The 18,617-nt window shown below is 40.2% G+C and overlaps 5 protein-coding genes across 6 annotated transcripts; 2 read left to right on the top strand and 3 right to left on the bottom strand.

Annotated features, from left to right (window-relative positions):
- Nucleotides 1-1,083: 1,083 nt before the first annotated feature.
- LOC126624947 (uncharacterized protein At3g17950) lies at nucleotides 1,084-2,104 on the bottom strand. Its single transcript, XM_050294001.1, has 2 exons — nucleotides 1,837-2,104; nucleotides 1,084-1,753 (listed from the first exon to the last, which is right to left on the bottom strand). Exons 1-2 carry the CDS (start codon nucleotides 1,918-1,920, stop codon nucleotides 1,241-1,243), a joined length of 597 nt encoding a protein of 198 aa, XP_050149958.1. The 5' UTR covers nucleotides 1,921-2,104; the 3' UTR covers nucleotides 1,084-1,240.
- A 3,097-nt stretch (nucleotides 2,105-5,201) lies between these two features.
- Nucleotides 5,202-8,598, bottom strand: LOC126626926 (uncharacterized). The gene is made up of 4 exons (XM_050296328.1): nucleotides 8,310-8,598; nucleotides 6,697-7,148; nucleotides 6,396-6,621; nucleotides 5,202-6,064 (listed from the first exon to the last, which is right to left on the bottom strand). The coding sequence occupies exons 2-4, from the start codon at nucleotides 7,135-7,137 to the stop codon at nucleotides 5,565-5,567; spliced, it is 1,167 nt and encodes a 388-aa protein (XP_050152285.1). The 5' UTR covers nucleotides 7,138-7,148; nucleotides 8,310-8,598; the 3' UTR covers nucleotides 5,202-5,564.
- Nucleotides 8,599-9,464: 866 nt separating this feature from the next.
- Nucleotides 9,465-11,891, top strand: LOC126626928 (uncharacterized). Its single transcript, XM_050296330.1, has 4 exons — nucleotides 9,465-9,755; nucleotides 10,024-10,073; nucleotides 10,461-10,587; nucleotides 10,948-11,891. Exons 1-4 carry the CDS (start codon nucleotides 9,641-9,643, stop codon nucleotides 11,673-11,675), a joined length of 1,020 nt encoding a protein of 339 aa, XP_050152287.1. The 5' UTR covers nucleotides 9,465-9,640; the 3' UTR covers nucleotides 11,676-11,891.
- Nucleotides 11,836-14,997, bottom strand: LOC126626929 (uncharacterized). Of its 2 annotated transcripts, none has more exons than XM_050296331.1 (11): nucleotides 14,831-14,997; nucleotides 14,644-14,736; nucleotides 14,500-14,564; nucleotides 14,027-14,084; nucleotides 13,389-13,478; nucleotides 13,230-13,314; nucleotides 13,034-13,129; nucleotides 12,644-12,828; nucleotides 12,468-12,556; nucleotides 12,273-12,372; nucleotides 11,836-12,172 (listed from the first exon to the last, which is right to left on the bottom strand). In XM_050296331.1, exons 1-11 carry the CDS (start codon nucleotides 14,879-14,881, stop codon nucleotides 12,128-12,130), a joined length of 957 nt encoding a protein of 318 aa, XP_050152288.1. In that variant the 5' UTR covers nucleotides 14,882-14,997; the 3' UTR covers nucleotides 11,836-12,127. The 2 variants fall into 2 exon arrangements, with proteins under 2 accessions (XP_050152288.1, XP_050152289.1); XM_050296332.1 differs by having other exon boundaries at nucleotides 14,027-14,081.
- Nucleotides 14,998-15,159: 162 nt separating this feature from the next.
- On the top strand, nucleotides 15,160-18,586 carry LOC126626922 (ERAD-associated E3 ubiquitin-protein ligase component HRD3A-like). The gene is made up of 6 exons (XM_050296321.1): nucleotides 15,160-15,778; nucleotides 15,896-16,387; nucleotides 16,596-16,811; nucleotides 17,049-17,372; nucleotides 17,486-17,728; nucleotides 18,169-18,586. The coding sequence occupies exons 1-6, from the start codon at nucleotides 15,221-15,223 to the stop codon at nucleotides 18,388-18,390; spliced, it is 2,055 nt and encodes a 684-aa protein (XP_050152278.1). The 5' UTR covers nucleotides 15,160-15,220; the 3' UTR covers nucleotides 18,391-18,586.
- Nucleotides 18,587-18,617: the final 31 nt, after the last annotated feature.

Here is an 18,617-nt window from a genome sequence, read left to right as displayed (position 1 = left end):
CTGGTTTACCAAAAAAAAAAAAAGAATATTTGGGCTGAGACTTTTATTCAGACAGTTGTCTGACAAATCTCATATGAAATAAAGAATATATAGAGTTCGATTAGGAGGCAGATTCTCTGCCATTCTACTTTCTGTGTCTTTCTGTACCTTCTTATTTTGTGTGATCACAATTAAGCCACGTTAACATTTTATATTAATTTTTAAAGAGATAATAAGAAAAAAAAAAGAATAGTAATATAAAATATTGACGTGATTTAACCGTGACCACACAAACATAAGGCTACGAGAAGTGATCTGCCTCCGTTCGATTAAATCGAAATGTAAGGAGTCTCATGATTTTGAAAGAAGTGTCGTGATATGATCGAAAATCGAGACAATCTTACACAAGTTTGTCTTCTATTAGAAGAGGAGATGTTGAGTCCCATAATTCAGTGTGAGATAGGGACACAGGAAGGAACCAAGAAAAGCCAAACCAACCTACCAAAACTAAATATATTAGTATATTACCCTGAAGTGGTGGTTGATTTATGTGACCTTGTCCAAAAGTTAACCACAATCTTTTTCTTTACAAGATTAGTTTGAAAATATTGTTGTAAGAAATTTAGCTTCTAAATCGTGACGTGGATGGATAACAAAAGACAATTAAAAAGAAAAAGACAATGGTACATGAAGTTTTATCGCAATGACGGTCTGGATATCTCCACAGAGACGTCGGCAGCCAACCTCTGCAAATGGAGGGAGAATATAAGGGGGGACCTAATCTCCTAAAGCCACTCATAAGGAATGGTCGTAGTCTGCCTGCTCTTTCATAACAGAGTCGTTATTCTCGACTGACATAGAAATTTCTCGCACGGGTCGATTGGGTCAGCATCTCAAGTGGTTGCTTCTTTTGATGTCCATATGCCAAATGCCAATGCCACTTTGGATGGCATTAGATTAGTCAAGACACTTGAATCTTAACTAGCTCTGTCGGTGTTGTGGTTTTGCCTATTGCCTTATTCTTTTTTAACCAACAATAGTGTTAATGAGTTAAAATATCAAATATTAGAAGGAGAAAGATCGGTGAAGATGTACACGCATGAAGAATCCAAGATGCATAAACATTATTATTTTTGTTTTTGTTTTCCATTAGTTTCCACATTAAAAATAAATAAACTAAAATGCCGATGTCATTAAACAGCGATAAAAATACCAAAAGACGGAGGAGAAAAAAAAGAAAAAGAAAAAAGCGGGAGCAGAATTATGCTACACCGCCACTACAGATGGCAGTGAGTGAAACCGGCAATCTAGAGAGAACTCCAGCCGTCGATGCATTCGCAATCCCATCATCCACATTCGGCGGCGGAAGAACCCTCCCGTCGGCGAACAACAGCCGTCCATTTCTTGGCTGGTCCACCATGACGCCTTCAAGCTCCGCAGCCGTATTATAAAACGCAGCGTCTCCGAACCTCCTCTCCACCTCAAGAAACTCCCCAAGCGAAGCCGGCTTGGTGCAGTCGTCACGGCAAAGCCGCCACCACCTCCTCCGCCGCTCCGCCACCACACCCACCGCCGTCGAAGCGGCGACACTCTTCTTTTTCGGCTTCTTCGTCTTCCTGGAGCTGCTTCCGCTGGCACTTCCATTGTTGTTGATGTTTCCGGCTTGGGGGTCGCGGCTGTTCTGGCTCGGAGCTCTGAAGGTGATGGAGGGGAAACTCACTCCCATAAGGGTTCCCAACGTCGTGCTCCGATCGTGAAAGAACGAGCCTGTAGACTGCGATTCAAAATTTCACAAATTTATAAAATCAAATTTAAGAAATTGACGAAATTGGCGAGAGAAATGGGGGAATGGGTTACCTCGGTGTCGAGATCGGAGGAGGAGACGGAGGAGTTGGTGGGGGAGGAGGGCGGCGGCAGCAAGTCATTTCTCGGATCTAGCATTTTTTTTGGCTCTTTCTGCTTCTGGAGAGAGGATTTTCTGTTTGTTTCTCGGGAAAATTGGGATGGCAACTTTGGATTCTGATCTTCTTCTTGTTTTAATTTTGAAGCTTTATTTATGTGCAATTTAAAGCGTCGATCGAGAGAGAGAGAGGGAGAGGGGGAGATGGTGATGGATGGGATGTTTAATTTAACTGGAAGTTAGATTGCGTTTCAAATCATTAAAGTTTGGGGCATTGGAGGTGCTTTGTACTTTTCCATATTTTAATCTTCAATTTAGAAAAAAATATATTTTTTTTACGAACAATACTTAACTACTTAATTATGGGTAAGAATTTTTATTTAAATTTTTTTTCATGTTTCATTTATAGAGTTTTGTACATATGATCAGAATCGTTAAATCACTCTGTAAAGATCATCTTTGCAAAAAATGAATTAAAACTAAGGTAGTTCAGTCAATGTGGTATAACAAATACATAAACGATTCATAATACTTTTACTAATTTCGTTCATCTGTTTTTATATTGTTTGATGACTAAATGACTTTAAATTTTTTATTTTTTTTCCAAAGACAATCTTTATAGAGTGATTTACAATATTAACGGTTCTGATAATAAACACGAACATTTATGAACCGTTTCTATGAATAGCCAAGTATTTTCTTTTAAAAATTGGTTACCAAACGAGTCCCTTCAAGTTTCTATATTATGACTAGTGGCCCTATGTCCTTTACCTATTTCTAAGTTACTCTATACAATTTAATTTGTTGAAGGTTGGAATGTAACATATACGTATCATTCACATGTGAAATAACTTAATTTATGTCATACATAAATTTCGTAATACAAAAGAAATAAAAGAGTAAGTGGATTTCACGTTGAAATTAAGCAAATCACACCTAAACAATTAAATAAAAGAGCAGCATGAGAATTGTTTATCTCAAACTTGAATAATCAAGTTTTATTCTCATTCACGACGTCTTTCATTATGAGTTAGTAAATACGTCATTAGGGGTACATATACCTATAAAAGACTTTTAGATGATGAAGAGATTTTTCAATGTACTTATAACACGGAGCGTATGCCACATGTTATTATACAAGTGATGTAAATTTTTTTTCTATAATTACATGTGGTGTACCGTTTCGTATTCTGTGTATACTAGAAAATCTCTCCAACTGATAGAGAGATTTTTCAATGTGACCAGTACACGGGATGGTACAACGCGTGTCATTATGCAAATGATGAGATACGTATGCTAAAAAGTTAATAACTTAAAAAAGAAAAATTTCCACCACTTCTATTAAAACACGTGATATACCATTTGTGTTACAGTCATAATGAAAAATTTCTCGGAACTGATGTAATAGATCAATCAAGTGAAGTATTAGACCCTTGGAAGTGGGGTGCTGTACCATACACTAGGGTTTGATCTTTGAGCATTTATTGGTCTCATAGTTTAAGTGGTCAAGCAAAAGGCTTGGGAAGCACTTTTGCAGGAAGTGTCCTAAAAGGAAAAGCTGCCGACACCAGTGGCCACAAGACTCGTGGTCCTCCCTCCTCTCATGGGCATGGGGACTCATATATGACCTTCTAAGTTTCTAACTGTATTACTATCATTTAGTCAAAGAAAACATCAAACTAAAAGTTCATGTGAATTGTGATTAATTGGAATGGGGTCAGGATTCTCTTCGAATTGTGATTAATCAGATGATGTGGTTGGCCCTTCTACCCGAGTTTTTGTCTTATGATTGTGTTGGAGTGCCCCGAGTCCACATCGATGAGTTATTGGATTGATTTAGATTGTATAAAGGGGTGTGATATCCACACACCCCATTTTACTTCTCACACACCTTTTTAATTTTCGGCCGTCGGATCGGATGAATTGAAGAATATCAACGGACAAGAATTATAAAGGGTGTGTGAGAAGTAAAATGAGGTGTGTGGATAGCACACCCCTTGTATAAACGATTACAGGGACCTAATTAGCGACTAATTATCCTTTTGGGTACACATCATTGAGCTGGCGTACGCTTCCCTGAGTGCGACTAATCCTACCTTTCCCATGTGCAGCTGTGATACACTGATACTATTGAGAATTGCAGAATGGAGTGCCCTTGTCTTCAAGGACTCATGGGACATCACAGAGCAGAAGGGAATTTTAGTTAGCGGTTTCACTAGTTTTGGACCCACGACCTAGTGACCTAACAATGATGCATCCCTATGTAGCCTCCTATTTAAGGGACAGGCACAAGGGCATGTCCTAAATAATGAACCAGGATTCTCTCCTAAGCAGTTCCCTAGAGATCCTAGGCATCCAGCAATCTTGTCCGTTCATTTTATATCATGCGGTCAGTTTTTGTTAGGTACTATTCATATTTGAAAAACAGGCTTTTTTTCATATCTGTTTTACATAAAAGTTTACCAAACACTATAATACTGCTTTTTTTTCTTTTCAAAAGTATTTTTACAAAAAAGTTTACCAAACACTCTCCTGCTTTATTTCATAACCGCTTATTCTCACAACACAACAAAAATAGTTTTTTTTTCAAAATACAGTAATACCAAACTAGCCCAGAGAAAAAGGATAATATCGGTAATTACTCGGTAATATCTCTTATCGACCACGAAGTGTAAAATGCATAGAAAAATAGCAACTCACCACGATAAAAACTTGAGTGCACCCGGTGTAGGATCTCTCCACGACCACTGGTGAACTCGCTGGCCTTGGCCCCTCACCGGCGTGCATGATCCGATGGTCGTCATGATTTGGTCTCTGATAAGTGATAACATCCACCTGTACCGCAGTAAAGGAAACCTGGAAATGCCACATTAAACAAGCATTACTTTTGTTTATCTAAGCAAATAATAAAAAATTAGAAAATCTACGGTATCACATTGCATTCAAAACAACGTGAACTTTTACATCCTCACACGGCCCTTTAGTCTGAGGAATTTTCAAGTTAAACGTGTGAACAATATAAATTAGGTGACTTTGGACACGTGTGGTCATTGAGCTTTACACGTGGGACAACCTGCTCTGATGCCATGAAAAGAGTTGAGGTTCGACCATAAAACCAATCAGCAATACGGAAAATAGTCTAACTTACTTATAAGTGATTGCAAGGTTTCTTTATTGATGTGAGACTCTTTAACCTTCACATCCTTACACGTATAAGGATGCATGCTAACAACACCCGAAATTAAATAATAATATTTAAAAAGTCAATAAAATAAAACGATGGGGGAGCACTGAGCAGACAAAAAAGTGAAGATAATAGTACCAAAAAAAAGATCAAATCCACTGCTTAAACCAGCCAGTTTTACACGGAATTGTACATGAACCACTTTTAACAATTGCTTTCTTAGTCACAAAATGTATTCCCTACCACACATGCAATCCAAATCTTCAAAGTTTCCTGCATCATTCTTTTGGAGTTCAGCTGTTGGAAGTAAGGTGGTGGAAAAGCCAGCAGCATCAACCCCCTCCAAATGAATGCTTTTTCTACAAACCCTACCAATATATTTCTTTTCTATAAACAAAAGTTGAAATGTACATCAACGAAACCTTTGTCTGGTTGTCGAGACTCGAACCCGGAAAAAATTTGCCAAGCCTGGCTTGAAACTATGACCACAATCAATCTGATCTACATGGGAGATAAATCATGGATATAGTCATCCCACATTTCACTTGCAATCGAATCCCGCATCTGCGAAGTGAATTCGAGTTCTTCTGTGTCAAAACCAGAGGCCTCAAAATGCATGATTGGTGGCTCCAGCACCGCTAATGGGGGAACTGATTCCTCCATTTGCAGTATGGTGTCCTTTTCGTACATTTTGAAGATCCAGTCATCTGGTTTCTCCTCGCGGATGAAATTGTGTAGGGCACAAGCTGCCACAACCAACTTGACTTGTGTTTGCAATGGGTACGGAGGAGCTGACATCAGTATAGGGAAGCGTTCCTTTAAAGCCCCAAAAGTGCGTTCAGATGCATTTCGTAACAATGAGTGTCGCTGATTAAATAGCTCTTTCACATCTTGAGGGTGATAACCACTAGGAAACTCCGTCCAGTGATAAAGTAAACCAGGATAAGGAGCAATGAAGCCAGGCATGTTTGCATACTTGTTATCCACGAGGTAGTATTTACCTGTTACAAGTTTTGAACCCAATAGTGCTAGTAAGATTCAACAGTAGTTGTCAAAGTATTGACAGAATAAGATCATTTCTATATTTTTCCAAACAAGTAGACCACCATGTATTGCATACATAAGAACCAGCATTTTCCAATTCATATATATTTTTGACAGTACATTTATTTCTGGAAATGATTATCTAATAGGTCGATATAACCTGAAAATCTATTTAAACTGCATGAATTTAGACAGTTGAATACTTTCTTAATGACTATCGTATTAAAAAGAAAACGTAGTTTTCTACGTTAACTGGGTGTTCAATAGTCCAAGTCGGGTTAGCAATACCTTCTGGCATCTGCAATTTGTTTCGTCTCGTGAGAGCAGAATTCAAAACTTGCAAATCTGATGCAGAGCCTTCCCAACCAGCCAAGACATAAAGGAACTTGAGATCAAATGAGCAAGCAGCCAGAACATTTTGTGAAAGTAAGCCATTCTTGTCGCGGAAAGGTCCTTGCTCATCTACACCCACCATCACTGGGAGGCGTATGCCATCAACTGCTCCCACACAATCCTATGGGATACAAATTTCGAATTGTAAATCACATAGAAACGAGATACAAATCACACTTAGTTACTGTGAGATTACCTTAAAATATGGATAGAATCTAGGATCATCTGAAATTTTGGCAGGAACATCAGATCCTGGAGGCTGAAAGAAACCTAACGAAATTGCCATTACTGCGTTCAAGACATTGTTGAAATGACGATTGATGGTTTCTCCTGAATAACGGAATAACTCTTGAACAGCTCGAGTCCGTAGATTATGACCAATTATGAACAAGAACATGGCCAGTTGCTCTTCAATCTTGATTCGATTTGTGTGACGCAGAAGGCCTTTTCCTTGCAAAATATCACACAACTTGTAGAAGACGTGCTTGTCCATGCGAAAGTTTTCTAAACAGCTTTCATTTTGACCATTAAGGACTTCATCTATAAACTTTGCACCAGTAGATGATAAATCATGACTGAGCTCTTTCGGTATATAATTCTCATAGACTGCATCCTTTTCATCTTCAGAGCTCTCCATTACCAACTAACCTGTGCACAGCAATGTATGCATTGAATATCAGCAAGTATATGGATGGAGGTCAAACATAAAGAAATATAAAACAAAAGGAACAGATTCTATATTGGAAGAGAATACAACAAAGCGAAAATACCGTTTAACAACTCTTGCCAGCTATATTATATCGAAAAACATTATTTTCTAAATGAAAAATTCATATACGAACAAGAAAGAGCGTCAACTGTCAAACCCCAACATTCAAAGGGGAGTTGTTTCCTCATAAGCATTTGTGAAATTGATACTTTAGTGAATCACCTTAAACATGAAAATTTATGAACCACCGAGAAAACCAAGTACAGTGATTTATACACGGAGAAGGACCATCTTTGAACTATGCTGTGACTATAATACGACTTGACAATTCAACACACCCGAAAAAACAAGAAGATAAAGGGTAAGAAACAGAAAAGTCTGGAAGCAAAGACTAAGAGAAAAACCTCTAAACACAAAAAGTGAAGAAATGGATAAAATAACAGCTGCGCACTCGCAAAAACTTGAGTAGTTTACGCCCAACTCAACCCTCAACTGACGTGAACCTTCATTTTAACCAATGAGGGAGTCACCTGCATCAATCTTTTCTAAACACTCTTCCCTAGTTACGGTCATTTTCATTGCTACACTCTCGTAAGAGAAGCACACGCGTGCATCCACACATACAGAAATAAGGTTCTAAGAAATGGTAGCACACGAAATGTGTACTTCATTCGCGTTACTACAAGAGCATCAAAACCCCGAAAATATCAGCATCCAATAAAGGGAGGAGACTAAAGTACTAGCTAATGCCAAACCAAAATAACACATTCAGGTAGCAAATCATCTACGCAGAAAACCGCGAAAGTTGCCCGCAAACTTGATCAAACTCGAAAACTACAGAAACCCAGAATCTAAGGTGTAGACCTCACCAGCTGAAGCATCACAAACAGGAATTACACATTCAAACGGACATCAACACAAATTGACGCAATTCTGCTGAATTCTATAATCTCAAATAACGAATTCACCGAATGTAAAACCAATTCTTACAAATTCTACTTACAATTTGAACGAATTAAACTCCAAGTTGAACGAACGAAATTACCATCGCCATTAAACAAAAACCCAGATGAGAATTTATCGAAAATGAACAGCCATACCTGCAGAGAGCTGGGCTACCGCAACTTCAGGAGGCAAACGACGCCGTCTTCGGCGAAGGATTGGGCGGAACGAGAGAAATGTGTGTAGGATGAACAGAATCGTTGGGTTTTTAAATTTGGGGGAGTTAGCGAGTCTACTGAGTGACGTCACATTCTCCGTGACTCTGTGTGCGCGCTTTTGCACTTTGCACTCCCTCTCTCTCTCTCTCTCTCTCTCTCTCTCTCTCTGCCAGTCCTATGCAAACTTCAGTCTGACTGGAGGCGGAGGAGGAGGAGGGAGGGATTTTTCTCTCTCTCTCTCCTCTCTCTTTGGGTTAAAGCCCGATTTCGTGGGAAGCCCAAGTTTTTTAAGGGTGTGTTTTCAGAAAGCCCAAATGAATCCCTCCATTCCCGGCCCAATGACAGGAACTTTGGTGCAATGAGGACGCCAGCTGACGTCGTCCCAAATGCAATGTTATTTGATATACATTTTTGTTTCAATGGTTTTCAGGTATAGGATTGGACTAAGCCACACAATAGGTTATTAGTATTGAACTTGTCGTTCATACTGTTGAGAGTATGAATCCCATATTGGAAAAATGAGTAACCTTGCATTTGCTTATAAGAAATTGAGCTACCATTCACATTGCAAATTGGTTCACCTTCTTCGTGGTGACAGAGCATGTTGTCCCATGTGTTAAGTCAATGCCCCACACATTGCTCCACGTCACTCGATTGATGTTGCCCATATGGAACCTGCATGTGCTTAGAAGTTATTTTCCTCGTGCTTATAAGTAATTGAACTATGTTGTGTTGCAAATTAGCTTTTTTTTTTTTTTTGTTGGATAAATTACATTTTACCTTCTCCAATTTGGACGAAATTATAATCTTATATAACATCTTTAAAATATTTCAATTTCATACATTTACAATCATTTTATTTCAATATTATAAATTCTGTTATAAAATATGTTATATTAACCGTTAAGTGATGACGTGATACATATGAATCCACATTTATACTTATGTTGCTAAAAAACAAATAAAAAATAATAATAATTAAAAAACACAATGGACCCCACCAAGGTGCAATTGTCACGTGCTGGCGCGTGACTTGGACTGAGAGGATAAGGGGTTCAAAGTAAACCGGGATCAGGATTCAGGAGAAGACATGGAGTTCAGGATAAAGTAGGAAACAAAACGACAGCATGCCGCAACATCTGGGACAGATGACGTCACACCCAACACTTAAAACCCGTACAAACACTGACAAGCGTCAGAATCCATAAACCTCACCATCTCTCTCTTCCTCTCTCTCTCATCCGATCAGAGGAACATCAACAACGACAACAATGGCGGATGCGAACCAGAAACCAGAAATCTTCGAACTGAACAATGGGAGCATGCGCGCCCTCATCACAAACTTAGGCTGCACCATCACCTCCTTGTCTGTTCCCGGCAAAGACGGTATCTTTTTATCCGATCAGATTTCTTTCCTGTCTTCCCATCAATATTCTGTTTGGAATTCCAGCTTAATTGTTCAATCTGTCGACATTTTATGTGTTTTTGATCATCTGAAAATTCTTTAAGCTAACGGAAGACTTCACAAAACCGTGCGTTATAAGATTTGTATACGCGGATCCCACTTAGTGGATAAGGCTTTGTTGTTGATGTTTTGATCATCTGAAAAATGCTGCTGATGTTTGTTTGGATTGTTGGGTGGTGGATTTTGCAGGAAAATTGGCTGATGTTGTTCTTGGATTCGACTCCGTGGATCCCTATGTGGTAAATTCTTTCACTTTTTTGAGAACCCTTTTGCTTTTTGATCAGGTTGTTTGAGATATCATGCAAAAATTGGTTCTTTGTGTGTAGATCTAATGCATTGATCAGCTGTTTTCATGGTAAAATCTGGGAAATTATTTGTTAAAGGTTATGGAATTGTTGAATCGAAACGAAGAATTTTGGAGATTTGATGTTAATTGTATGGTTTTATGGCGCAAGTTGTTTGTTTTTGGTTTGGTTTTTCACACTTTTATATGACAAACATCGGTTATGAATATATTTGATATGTGCTGGGATTTAAATGTTGGATCTATGCATTTGGAATGGGAATGATGAGATTGTTCTAATGTTTTTGTTTTCGTCTTTGAATGTTGATACATGTGTGATCAGAAAGGAGTTGCTCCTTACTTTGGCAGCATTGTGGGTCGGGTTGCTAATAGAATCAAAGACGGGAAGTTTACGCTCAATGGAACGGAGTACTCCTTGCCTGTCAACAAACCTCCGAACAGTCTCCATGGTATGGAATTGTTACATCGGATTTTATTTCTACTACTTTTCGATTAACCTAAATTTGCTACTGAATTTCATCGAGACATGAACGAATTTTGAATTTTGTCATCTCACTAAGTTGCACATAATGGATATATGGAGGTTTTTTTTATGAAGAAATCGGATGGTTGTTATTAGATCGTAACCGTTTTGTGTGTATTGTGTCTGCAATCCCACGCGATAGGTCTCAATTCCAATGTCTTCATTTTTCACCAAACAGAGGCGTTCTTTTTGTTTTAGTAGTCGTATCAGTAATTGTTGTGTTTTATTGCCCTTCATTTTGCTTGCTTATATTTACGCCACTGAATTCATCCTGCTGTCTGATTAGGTGGTCACAGGGGGTATGATAAGCAGATATGGGAGGTAGCAGAACTTAAAAAGGGCGATAACCCGTCCATCACTTTTAAGTATCACAGTCATGATGGTGAGGAAGGTTACCCCGGGAATCTGTCGCTGACTGCAACTTATACACTTACTTCAAGCACGACAATGAGACTTGACATGGAAGCAGTGCCTGAGAACAAGCCCACCCCAGTCAGCTTAGCTCAGCACACCTACTGGAACTTAGCTGGCCATAACTCGGGCAACATACTTGACCATGCAATTCAAATTTGGGCAAACCATATTACCCCTGTGGATGAAAACACCATCCCAACAGGTGAAATCAAGCCGGTTAAAGGGACCCCCTTTGATTTCACTGCCGAGAAGAGGGTCGGTGAGTCCATCCATGAGGTCGGTTTAGGGTATGACCACAACTACGTGCTCGACTGTGGGGAAGAGAAAGAAGGCCTGAAACATGCTGCAAGAGTAAGGGACCCATCCAGCTCGAGGGTCCTTAACCTATGGAGCAATGCCCCTGGGATGCAGTTTTACACCGCGAATTATGTCAATGGGGTTGTCGGCAAAGGAGGCGCTGTCTATGGAAAGCATTCCGGGCTCTGTTTGGAGACGCAGGGGTTCCCAAATGCAATTAACACACCAAACTTCCCGTCCATTGTTGTTCAACCCGGTGAGAGGTACAGCCACACCATGTTGTTTGAGTTTTCAGTTGAGTGAAGTGTAGTACTCGTCGATGATGAGTAATAATAAACGGCGAGATGCTTCTGTTTGTGTTAAGAGTTTAAGAGGGTGTTCCCCCTATCCATTTTGTGAATGACTTTCTTTTCTTGGCGATGAAATGCACCGGAATCTGCATTTTTTCCGGCTATGGAAAACGTCGTTTAAACATTTATGTATACATTTCATTCTTAAATGTTGCTATGTTATTATAAATCAATAGCTTACAGCCCAAGCTTAGATTCATAGAACATGTAATCATTCTTGAACATCTCACTTATAACCGAGAACACCTAGGACGTCCTATAACTAGATAGGCTGAACATGAGGCGGCCGATGAAAGGCGACCGAGCTCAAGGGCCGAAGCATGAGGCCGGCTACAAGCAGCTCAGTTCTGGCTGTAAATGTGTTTGATTGCTCGTAGAACCTACTAGCCTTTTTCCACGTCCATCTCACCGTGTTCGAACAAGTTCAAGCGGTAACGTTTCCATTGCAAGCTGAAATTAAGAATGAAAAGAAACGAATCAACAGAAAAAATTAGATGGAACAATATATACCAGATTTTATAAAAAGCTGAAGTGATGCTTGATTGCTTACCCATAGCCTGGGAGTTGTAGGATCGGATTTTGATGGCATTTTCGCTATGTTCGACTGAAAGGTTACAACCACGGCAACTTTAAATTCTATTGAAAATGGACTGCACAAAGAGCGAACGAAGGTTTTGAGTTTGATAACCTCTGACAATTATGATAGAGAAAAATTGAGGAGCGAATCATCTAGTTTGGAACTCACCCTGCTAAGACGGTAGGACAAGTCAAAAGACGAGGAAGTATAACATAAATGGGCATAGTCATATTACGACAGACATCTCCATCTGCTATCTGATAAGAGGAAGAGGAAGCCCCAAAAAAAAATTGTTAACAAGAAGTAAATTGAGTTACATACGCTAACAAGATGTGAATGCATGCCTGTGTAGTCTGAACCAAAGATTGTTCAGTTACAATTCTCTCTCCGAGAAGGATTGACTCTACACGAAGCAAGTGCAAGTCAATGGAAGAAATCGGAACTGCAGATGCTTCGACTGTTAGTTCACCAACAATGGGATCTGATAGCGAACATTGGGTAGACATTTTCCCAATAACCCGGAATCCACCTGTTCAGCAATGCCTCTCATAAGTATGGTAACAAGCTCCATAAATTAGAAAATGCTACGCAGCTAGTTTTTATGTGGTAAATTCTTGTCATATGCGTACAAAAGAAATTGAATTACCATTAAAAGTGAAAACAATACTTCAATGTTTTAAGAACGCTAACTAGAAAGCAATGGGATATCATATAATGCAAGGTAAGAAGCAAACCTGACTTTAGTTCAGGAAGCAGCGGATGTCTTTGAGTATCCTGAGTAAGGTAAAAGAGAACCATCTCTGGAGAAACTGGTTGCTCAAGAAGATCGGCTAAAAAACAAAATATCACCAAAGCAGTAACTTTAATCTAAGTGTCGATATGAAATTACAAATAAAATCAAAAAACAAATAGTAAATGCTCAAAACCTACCTTTATCACTTTCAACTATAAACTCCATTGTTGTTGATAATGATTTGTGCAGGTAGCCTCTCGAAATATCTACTGTTAGTAAATACTGTGGAACAATTGCTAAATCATCAGGTTTCGGACAAATATGGAGCGAAAAGAAAAGACCATAGAAAACAGCACCTGAATGTTAATATTTCCTCCATGGAAGGTCTCGTAGAACTTTTCCAGGTTCTTTTCTCCCGGCTGCTTGATATTAATGGAAAATGGAATCTGCCACAAATATGAATGTAATTTGCAAATGACAAAACAAGAATTTGCATACAACTAATAAAAAAGAAAATATACAAGCTTTACGAAGATTAAAGTATCTTTGAATGCACATCAGGATTTTTACAGTAACTCGAAATGTGAAAGGATTGATGGCAGACAAATTTACTTGTACTAAAACAGAAAGAAAGGGGGCAACTGAGTCAAGACCGAAAGTACTACCAAAAAAGAGAAAGGAGACAGATAAAAGACACATAAGTAAGCATTAAGCACTTAAAAATAAAACTGTTCACGAATAAGGGATCATAAAACGCTTATCCAGCACACGGACAGTTTCAAATCACGAAATCTAGTCCTCTACAGGTGCATCTGCAAATCTTGCAACATTTGGCAATCACAAAAGACTTGTACACGGTTAGAATCTTTGAGTTTTGAGGACGATAACTTTTCACTCGCGGTACCATTCTTATTTGAAATATGACAGAGTTTCAAAGTTGAGACATTGTTCGGAATTCAAAAGCACAGTTAAATTGAATTGCTTTCACAGATACCTCTGATGTGCCAGAAGCAATCTTCCCAGAAGGTCTAACCTCAATAATTTTATTCCTGCTTCGAAGAGAAAGAAAACCAAATCAGTTGCAGAACACAGAAAGCTTCATCCGAGCCAAAGCAGACAAATGCTTCCAAAAGAATCAAAATTCGAGTTCAATCTACGGAAATCTCTACATAATTTGAAACAACATAGGATTATTTTCATCAAAATTTCAACAATGTACCTCAAACTGTACAATTAAAACATGCCTAGCTCAGAAAATAAACCAATTTTTGTAATTTTAAAGCAACAATCGCCTCATCCAACTAAGTGGAGTCGGCTGTATGAATCCTAGAACGCCACCAGCCTCGGTTTTGCACCAAGTCTTCCGTTAGCTTCAAGTCTCCATACATTATACGCCAATTACAATGATTCAGTGGGCAAAAAAATTCCGAAAAATTTCGAAAAGAACAAAATCAAATCTTGACTCACACAATGGAAATAGGCTTGGCAACACCAACCAAAGACTCGATAACTCCTGCAGATCCTCCACGAACCTATAAAAAATGTTTTTTTTTTAACTTTTTAATTTTCCATTAATTTGATCGGAAACTAAGCGGAGGCAAAAATTGGAACCTGCATGTTGACGGATCCGTTGACGGCGAGGCGAATTCCGTAGTGGGAGATTGAAGAAGACGACTTTACTACGATTTTACCCTCAATAAGTTCCTGAAATTACAGATGAGAGAGAGAGGAGTTGCTGAGGAGAGAGAAAGCAGGTACAGTAGAGAGAGAGAGCAGTTACAGAAGAGAGAGAAGTTACAGTAGGGCGATAGACACGATTGATCCGAGAAAGCTTGAGCTCTATCGACATTGTAAACGACGCCGTAGAGCTGGTGGCGGGCGGAGCTCTCTGCAAGTCAGCTGCTACCTGCTATGGCGGGGCGAGATTACAGACCCGCTAATACTCGTCTACATCCAATGCACGTGACACAATTGTATGTCGGATTAGGTGGCAGAATATGATTGGCCAAAGTCGGCAATATGGTACGTGGCAGAATATGATTCGCCAAGTGACAAAATGCTACGTGGCAAGTATACAAAACTAACTTTCGTTTTATCCCAATAATACCCTTCCGCTCTCGGCAAAAATTCCTAATCGTCTTCTTCTTCTTCATCGTCTCCAGGTGTCTGTTAGCATTTGGCAACAGCAATGACTTTTGCAGCTCGAAGGCTCCTCTTCTCTCTCCTGATTTTCTCTCTCTACCCCCTCTCTCTCTCCGCCCGTCCCTTCATCCTCGTCCTGACAAAAGACGACCTCCTAAACACCCCCGCCTCGCCCGATGACTCGCCGCCCGCCGCCGACTCAGCTCCAAATGACTCCCCCGACTGGGACGAGTTCGGCGAATCCGCCGCCGCGCAGTCCGAGGAGGAGCTCGACCCGGGCTCCTGGCGCCCAATCTTCGAACCCGACCCCTTCAAGCCCGACCCGGCCACCCACCCCGACGACGGATACTACTCCACCGTCTCCAAATTAATCAAGTCCATCAGCTCCGGAGACACTGCCCTCGTGGACGAGGCCGTTTCGGAGATCGAGGACTCGGCTTCTCGCGGCGTCCCCCACGCGCGGTCCGTGGTGGGGTTTCTGTACGGTACGGGGCAGATGAGAAAGCAGAACAAGGCCAAGGCTTTCACGTACCATTACTTCGCCGCCGAGGGCGGCAACATGCAGTCGAAGATGGCCCTCGCGTATACTTACTTCAGGCAAGATGTACGGAATCTCTTTCGAATTTGATCGATCGATCTCTGTTTGGTTGCGGAGTTAAGAGGATGAAATTGGATGATTAATTTTGTTGTTTTCTGTTCGGATTTTTGTTTGGTTTTGCAGATGTTTGATAAAGCGGTGAAATTGTACTCGGAATTGGCCGATGCAGCTGTGAATAGCTTCCTGATTTCGAGGGACTCGCCGGTGATCGAGGCGGTGAGGATCCACAGCGGAGCGGAGGAGAACAAGGATGCGTTGAGGAAGAGCCGCGGCGAAGAAGACGAGGACTTTCAGATTTTGGAGTACCAAGCTCAGAAGGGAAACTCCGCGGCAATGTATAAGGTCGGCCTGTTTTACTATTTCGGGCTGAGAGGGTTGCGCCGCGACCATGCCAAGGCATTGTCGTGGTTTCTGAAGGCTTTGGAGAAGGGAGAGCCTCGGGCTATGGAGCTCCTCGGAGAGATTTATGCTAGAGGAGCCGGTGTTGAGAGGAATTACACCAAGGCTCTGGAGTGGCTTACACTCGCAGCCAAACAGGATCATTTTTCGGCCTACAACGGAATGGGGTATTTGTATGTTAAAGGATATGGAGTGGAGAAGAAGAACTACACTAAAGTAAGAATGCTCCTTGGTTCTATCTCTGTGTGTATCTTAAAGCTTTATGTGTTTCTATATTTTGCACACATTTTCGATAGTGATCCCTGCGAATGAAATCCCACATTGTTGGTTGTAATAACTTTCGAGACCATTTTTCCAATGTTGGGTTCGTTCTGATACGTTGATAGGTGGATTCTTATGTTAAAACGACTCCTTTTCGTTGCAGGCAAAGGAGTATTTTGAAAAGGCTGCTGATAATCAAGACAGTGGCGGTCACTATAACCTAGGAGTAATGTATCTCAAAGGAATTGGGGTAAAGAGAGATGTTAAACTTGCATGTCAATACTTTATATATGCTGCTAATGCTGGTCAACCTAAGGCATTCTACCAGCTAGGGAAGATGTTTCATACTGGAGTTGGGCTTAAGAAAAATCTTCCACGGGTAAACTCGCTGTCTTTTCTGTTTGTTTAGTTTGCATACCGTCTCACTTTTCTGTTTGGCATTAAGATAACAGAATATGCAAGATAATCTAGATTTTGTGACGATTAATTGGTTTGTATTTGTTGAAATGAAAAAAGTTAAGTTGCTATTTAATTCTAAGTAAATGATCTTAAGATGCACCAGTGCACATATGCACTAATTAGTTCCGATTCCTGATTAAGGTTCAATTTGTTTTAGGCCACTGCATTATACAAATTAGTTGCAGAAAGGGGACCATGGAGTTCCTTGTCCCGATGGGCACTTGAATCGTACTTGAAAGGGGACGTGGGCAAGGCATTTTTCTTGTATTCAAGGATGGCCGAGTTAGGCTATGAGGTAGCACAGAGTAACGCTGCATGGATTCTTGACAAATATGGGGAGCAAAGCGTGTGCATAGGAGAATCCGGTTTGTGCACTGATGCAGAAAGGCATCAGCGGGCACATTCATTATGGTGGCAAGCATCCGAGCAGGGTAATGAACACGCTGCTTTGCTGATTGGGGATGCGTATTACTATGGTCAGGTAGGTATCTCATGCTGAAACATGTTTGTTACTGCTCTAGCTTCGGGATGTATCTTTTGAGTAATGCAGCTTGATCTCACCTTGACTATTTTTTTTCCTTCTTTCTTTATCAGGGTACTGAGAGGGATTATGAACGAGCGGCAGAGGCTTACAAGCATGCCAGGTCCCAGGCTAATGCCCAAGCCATGTTTAACCTTGGTTACATGCATGAGCATGGACAAGGGTTGCCTTTGGATCTTCATCTTGCAAAGCGTTACTATGATCAAGCCCTAGAGATTGATTCCGCAGCAAAGTTGCCCGTCACGCTAGCCCTCGCAAGCTTATGGATACGAAAAAATTATGCCGACGGTTTCCTGGTAAGTTCTTTTTGTTTTACTTTCCTTACTGCCTTCTCATGTAATAGTTGTGGTCAATCACTAATCAGTGCTATCTTGCAATTTTCGGTCGAATAATTTTAAGATTCTGAAGGTGCAGACATTTTTGTTATGGCTTGGACCTAGGTTCTTTTTAGTGCCATTTATACTGCTATCTGCCAGTTCTAATTTTTTCTAAAAACGGGGAAAACTTTTCAGATTCATAAATCGTACTCCTACAAAAAAAATTCTTTAAAATGTTTGAAATCGTTATGTTATTTCATATGAATTAAGTCTAAACACTGAAATAGTCAATCTCTGCTATCCAACACCAAATTGGAGTTATTTCAAAATGTTTGGATTATAAAGCTTTGTCTCCGGGTTTTTTCATTTTCAGAATCTTCATTCATTTGTGTTATTTCTCGTTTTGGGTCCGTATGTAGGTACATATAATCGATTCATTGCCTGAAGTCTATCCCAAAGTTGAAGAATGGATTGATACCGTGCTACTTGAAGAAGGAAACGCGACAATATTGACTCTTTTTGTTTGTCTTCTTACTGTCCTATATCTACGTGAGCGACAACGCAGGCATGCTGTTGCTGCCCCCGATGTGATTGCCGCACAGCACCACCCGAATGAGCATGTTGCACCTGCACCCATGTAGTTCAGTTGGCAACGGTAGTCTTCCAAGAGCGACACGGCTCTTCCATCGTTTATGAACAAATCTTTACGTTTAGAATACAATGTACAGGTATGTAATGCTCGGTAAATTGATTTGGCGATAAGCTTTCGATGTTTTGTGACAAAATTGTACCATATAGAGATTTGAGCACGTAGGAATGGAAGATGCGTTTGCCTTACATGTTCGAAACCATGTTTAACCTCATTAGA

The sequence above is a fragment of the Malus sylvestris genome, chromosome 6, assembly GCF_916048215.2.
Source record: "Malus sylvestris chromosome 6, drMalSylv7.2, whole genome shotgun sequence".
Classification (NCBI taxonomy): Eukaryota; Viridiplantae; Streptophyta; class Magnoliopsida; order Rosales; family Rosaceae; genus Malus; species Malus sylvestris.
The sequence above is the reverse complement of the archived record's forward strand: the minus strand, read 5'-3'. Positions and strand labels throughout refer to the sequence as shown.

Bases quoted from the DNA above. Each gene is read 5' to 3' on its own strand.
- LOC126626926 (XM_050296328.1), bottom strand. From the start codon at position 7,137: ATGGAGAGCTCTGAAGATGAAAAGGATGCAGTCTATGAGAATTATATA. The intron at 6,622-6,696 runs GTAATCTCACAG...TGTATCCCATAG, and splicing joins GATTCTATCCATATTTTAAG to GATTGTGTGGGAGCAGTTGA. The intron at 6,065-6,395 runs GTATTGCTAACC...AACTTGTAACAG, and splicing joins CAAATTGCAGATGCCAGAAG to GTAAATACTACCTCGTGGAT.
- LOC126626928 (XM_050296330.1), top strand. From the start codon at position 9,641: ATGGCGGATGCGAACCAGAAACCAGAAATCTTCGAACTGAACAATGGG. The intron at 9,756-10,023 runs GTATCTTTTTAT...TGGATTTTGCAG, and splicing joins GTCTGTTCCCGGCAAAGACG to GAAAATTGGCTGATGTTGTT. The intron at 10,588-10,947 runs GTATGGAATTGT...CTGTCTGATTAG, and splicing joins ACCTCCGAACAGTCTCCATG to GTGGTCACAGGGGGTATGAT.
- LOC126626922 (XM_050296321.1), top strand. From the start codon at position 15,221: ATGACTTTTGCAGCTCGAAGGCTCCTCTTCTCTCTCCTGATTTTCTCT. The intron at 16,388-16,595 runs GTAAGAATGCTC...TTTTCGTTGCAG, and splicing joins AGAAGAAGAACTACACTAAA to GCAAAGGAGTATTTTGAAAA. The intron at 16,812-17,048 runs GTAAACTCGCTG...AATTTGTTTTAG, and splicing joins TTAAGAAAAATCTTCCACGG to GCCACTGCATTATACAAATT.
- LOC126626929 (XM_050296331.1), bottom strand. From the start codon at position 14,881: ATGTCGATAGAGCTCAAGCTTTCTCGGATCAATCGTGTCTATCGCCCT. The intron at 13,130-13,229 runs GTAGGTTTTGAG...TTTGTTTTTTAG, and splicing joins TATAGTTGAAAGTGATAAAG to CCGATCTTCTTGAGCAACCA. The intron at 12,557-12,643 runs GCATGCATTCAC...TCCTCTTATCAG, and splicing joins CTTTGGTTCAGACTACACAG to ATAGCAGATGGAGATGTCTG.
- LOC126624947 (XM_050294001.1), bottom strand. From the start codon at position 1,920: ATGCTAGATCCGAGAAATGACTTGCTGCCGCCGCCCTCCTCCCCCACC. The intron at 1,754-1,836 runs GTAACCCATTCC...TTTGAATCGCAG, and splicing joins CCTCCGATCTCGACACCGAG to TCTACAGGCTCGTTCTTTCA.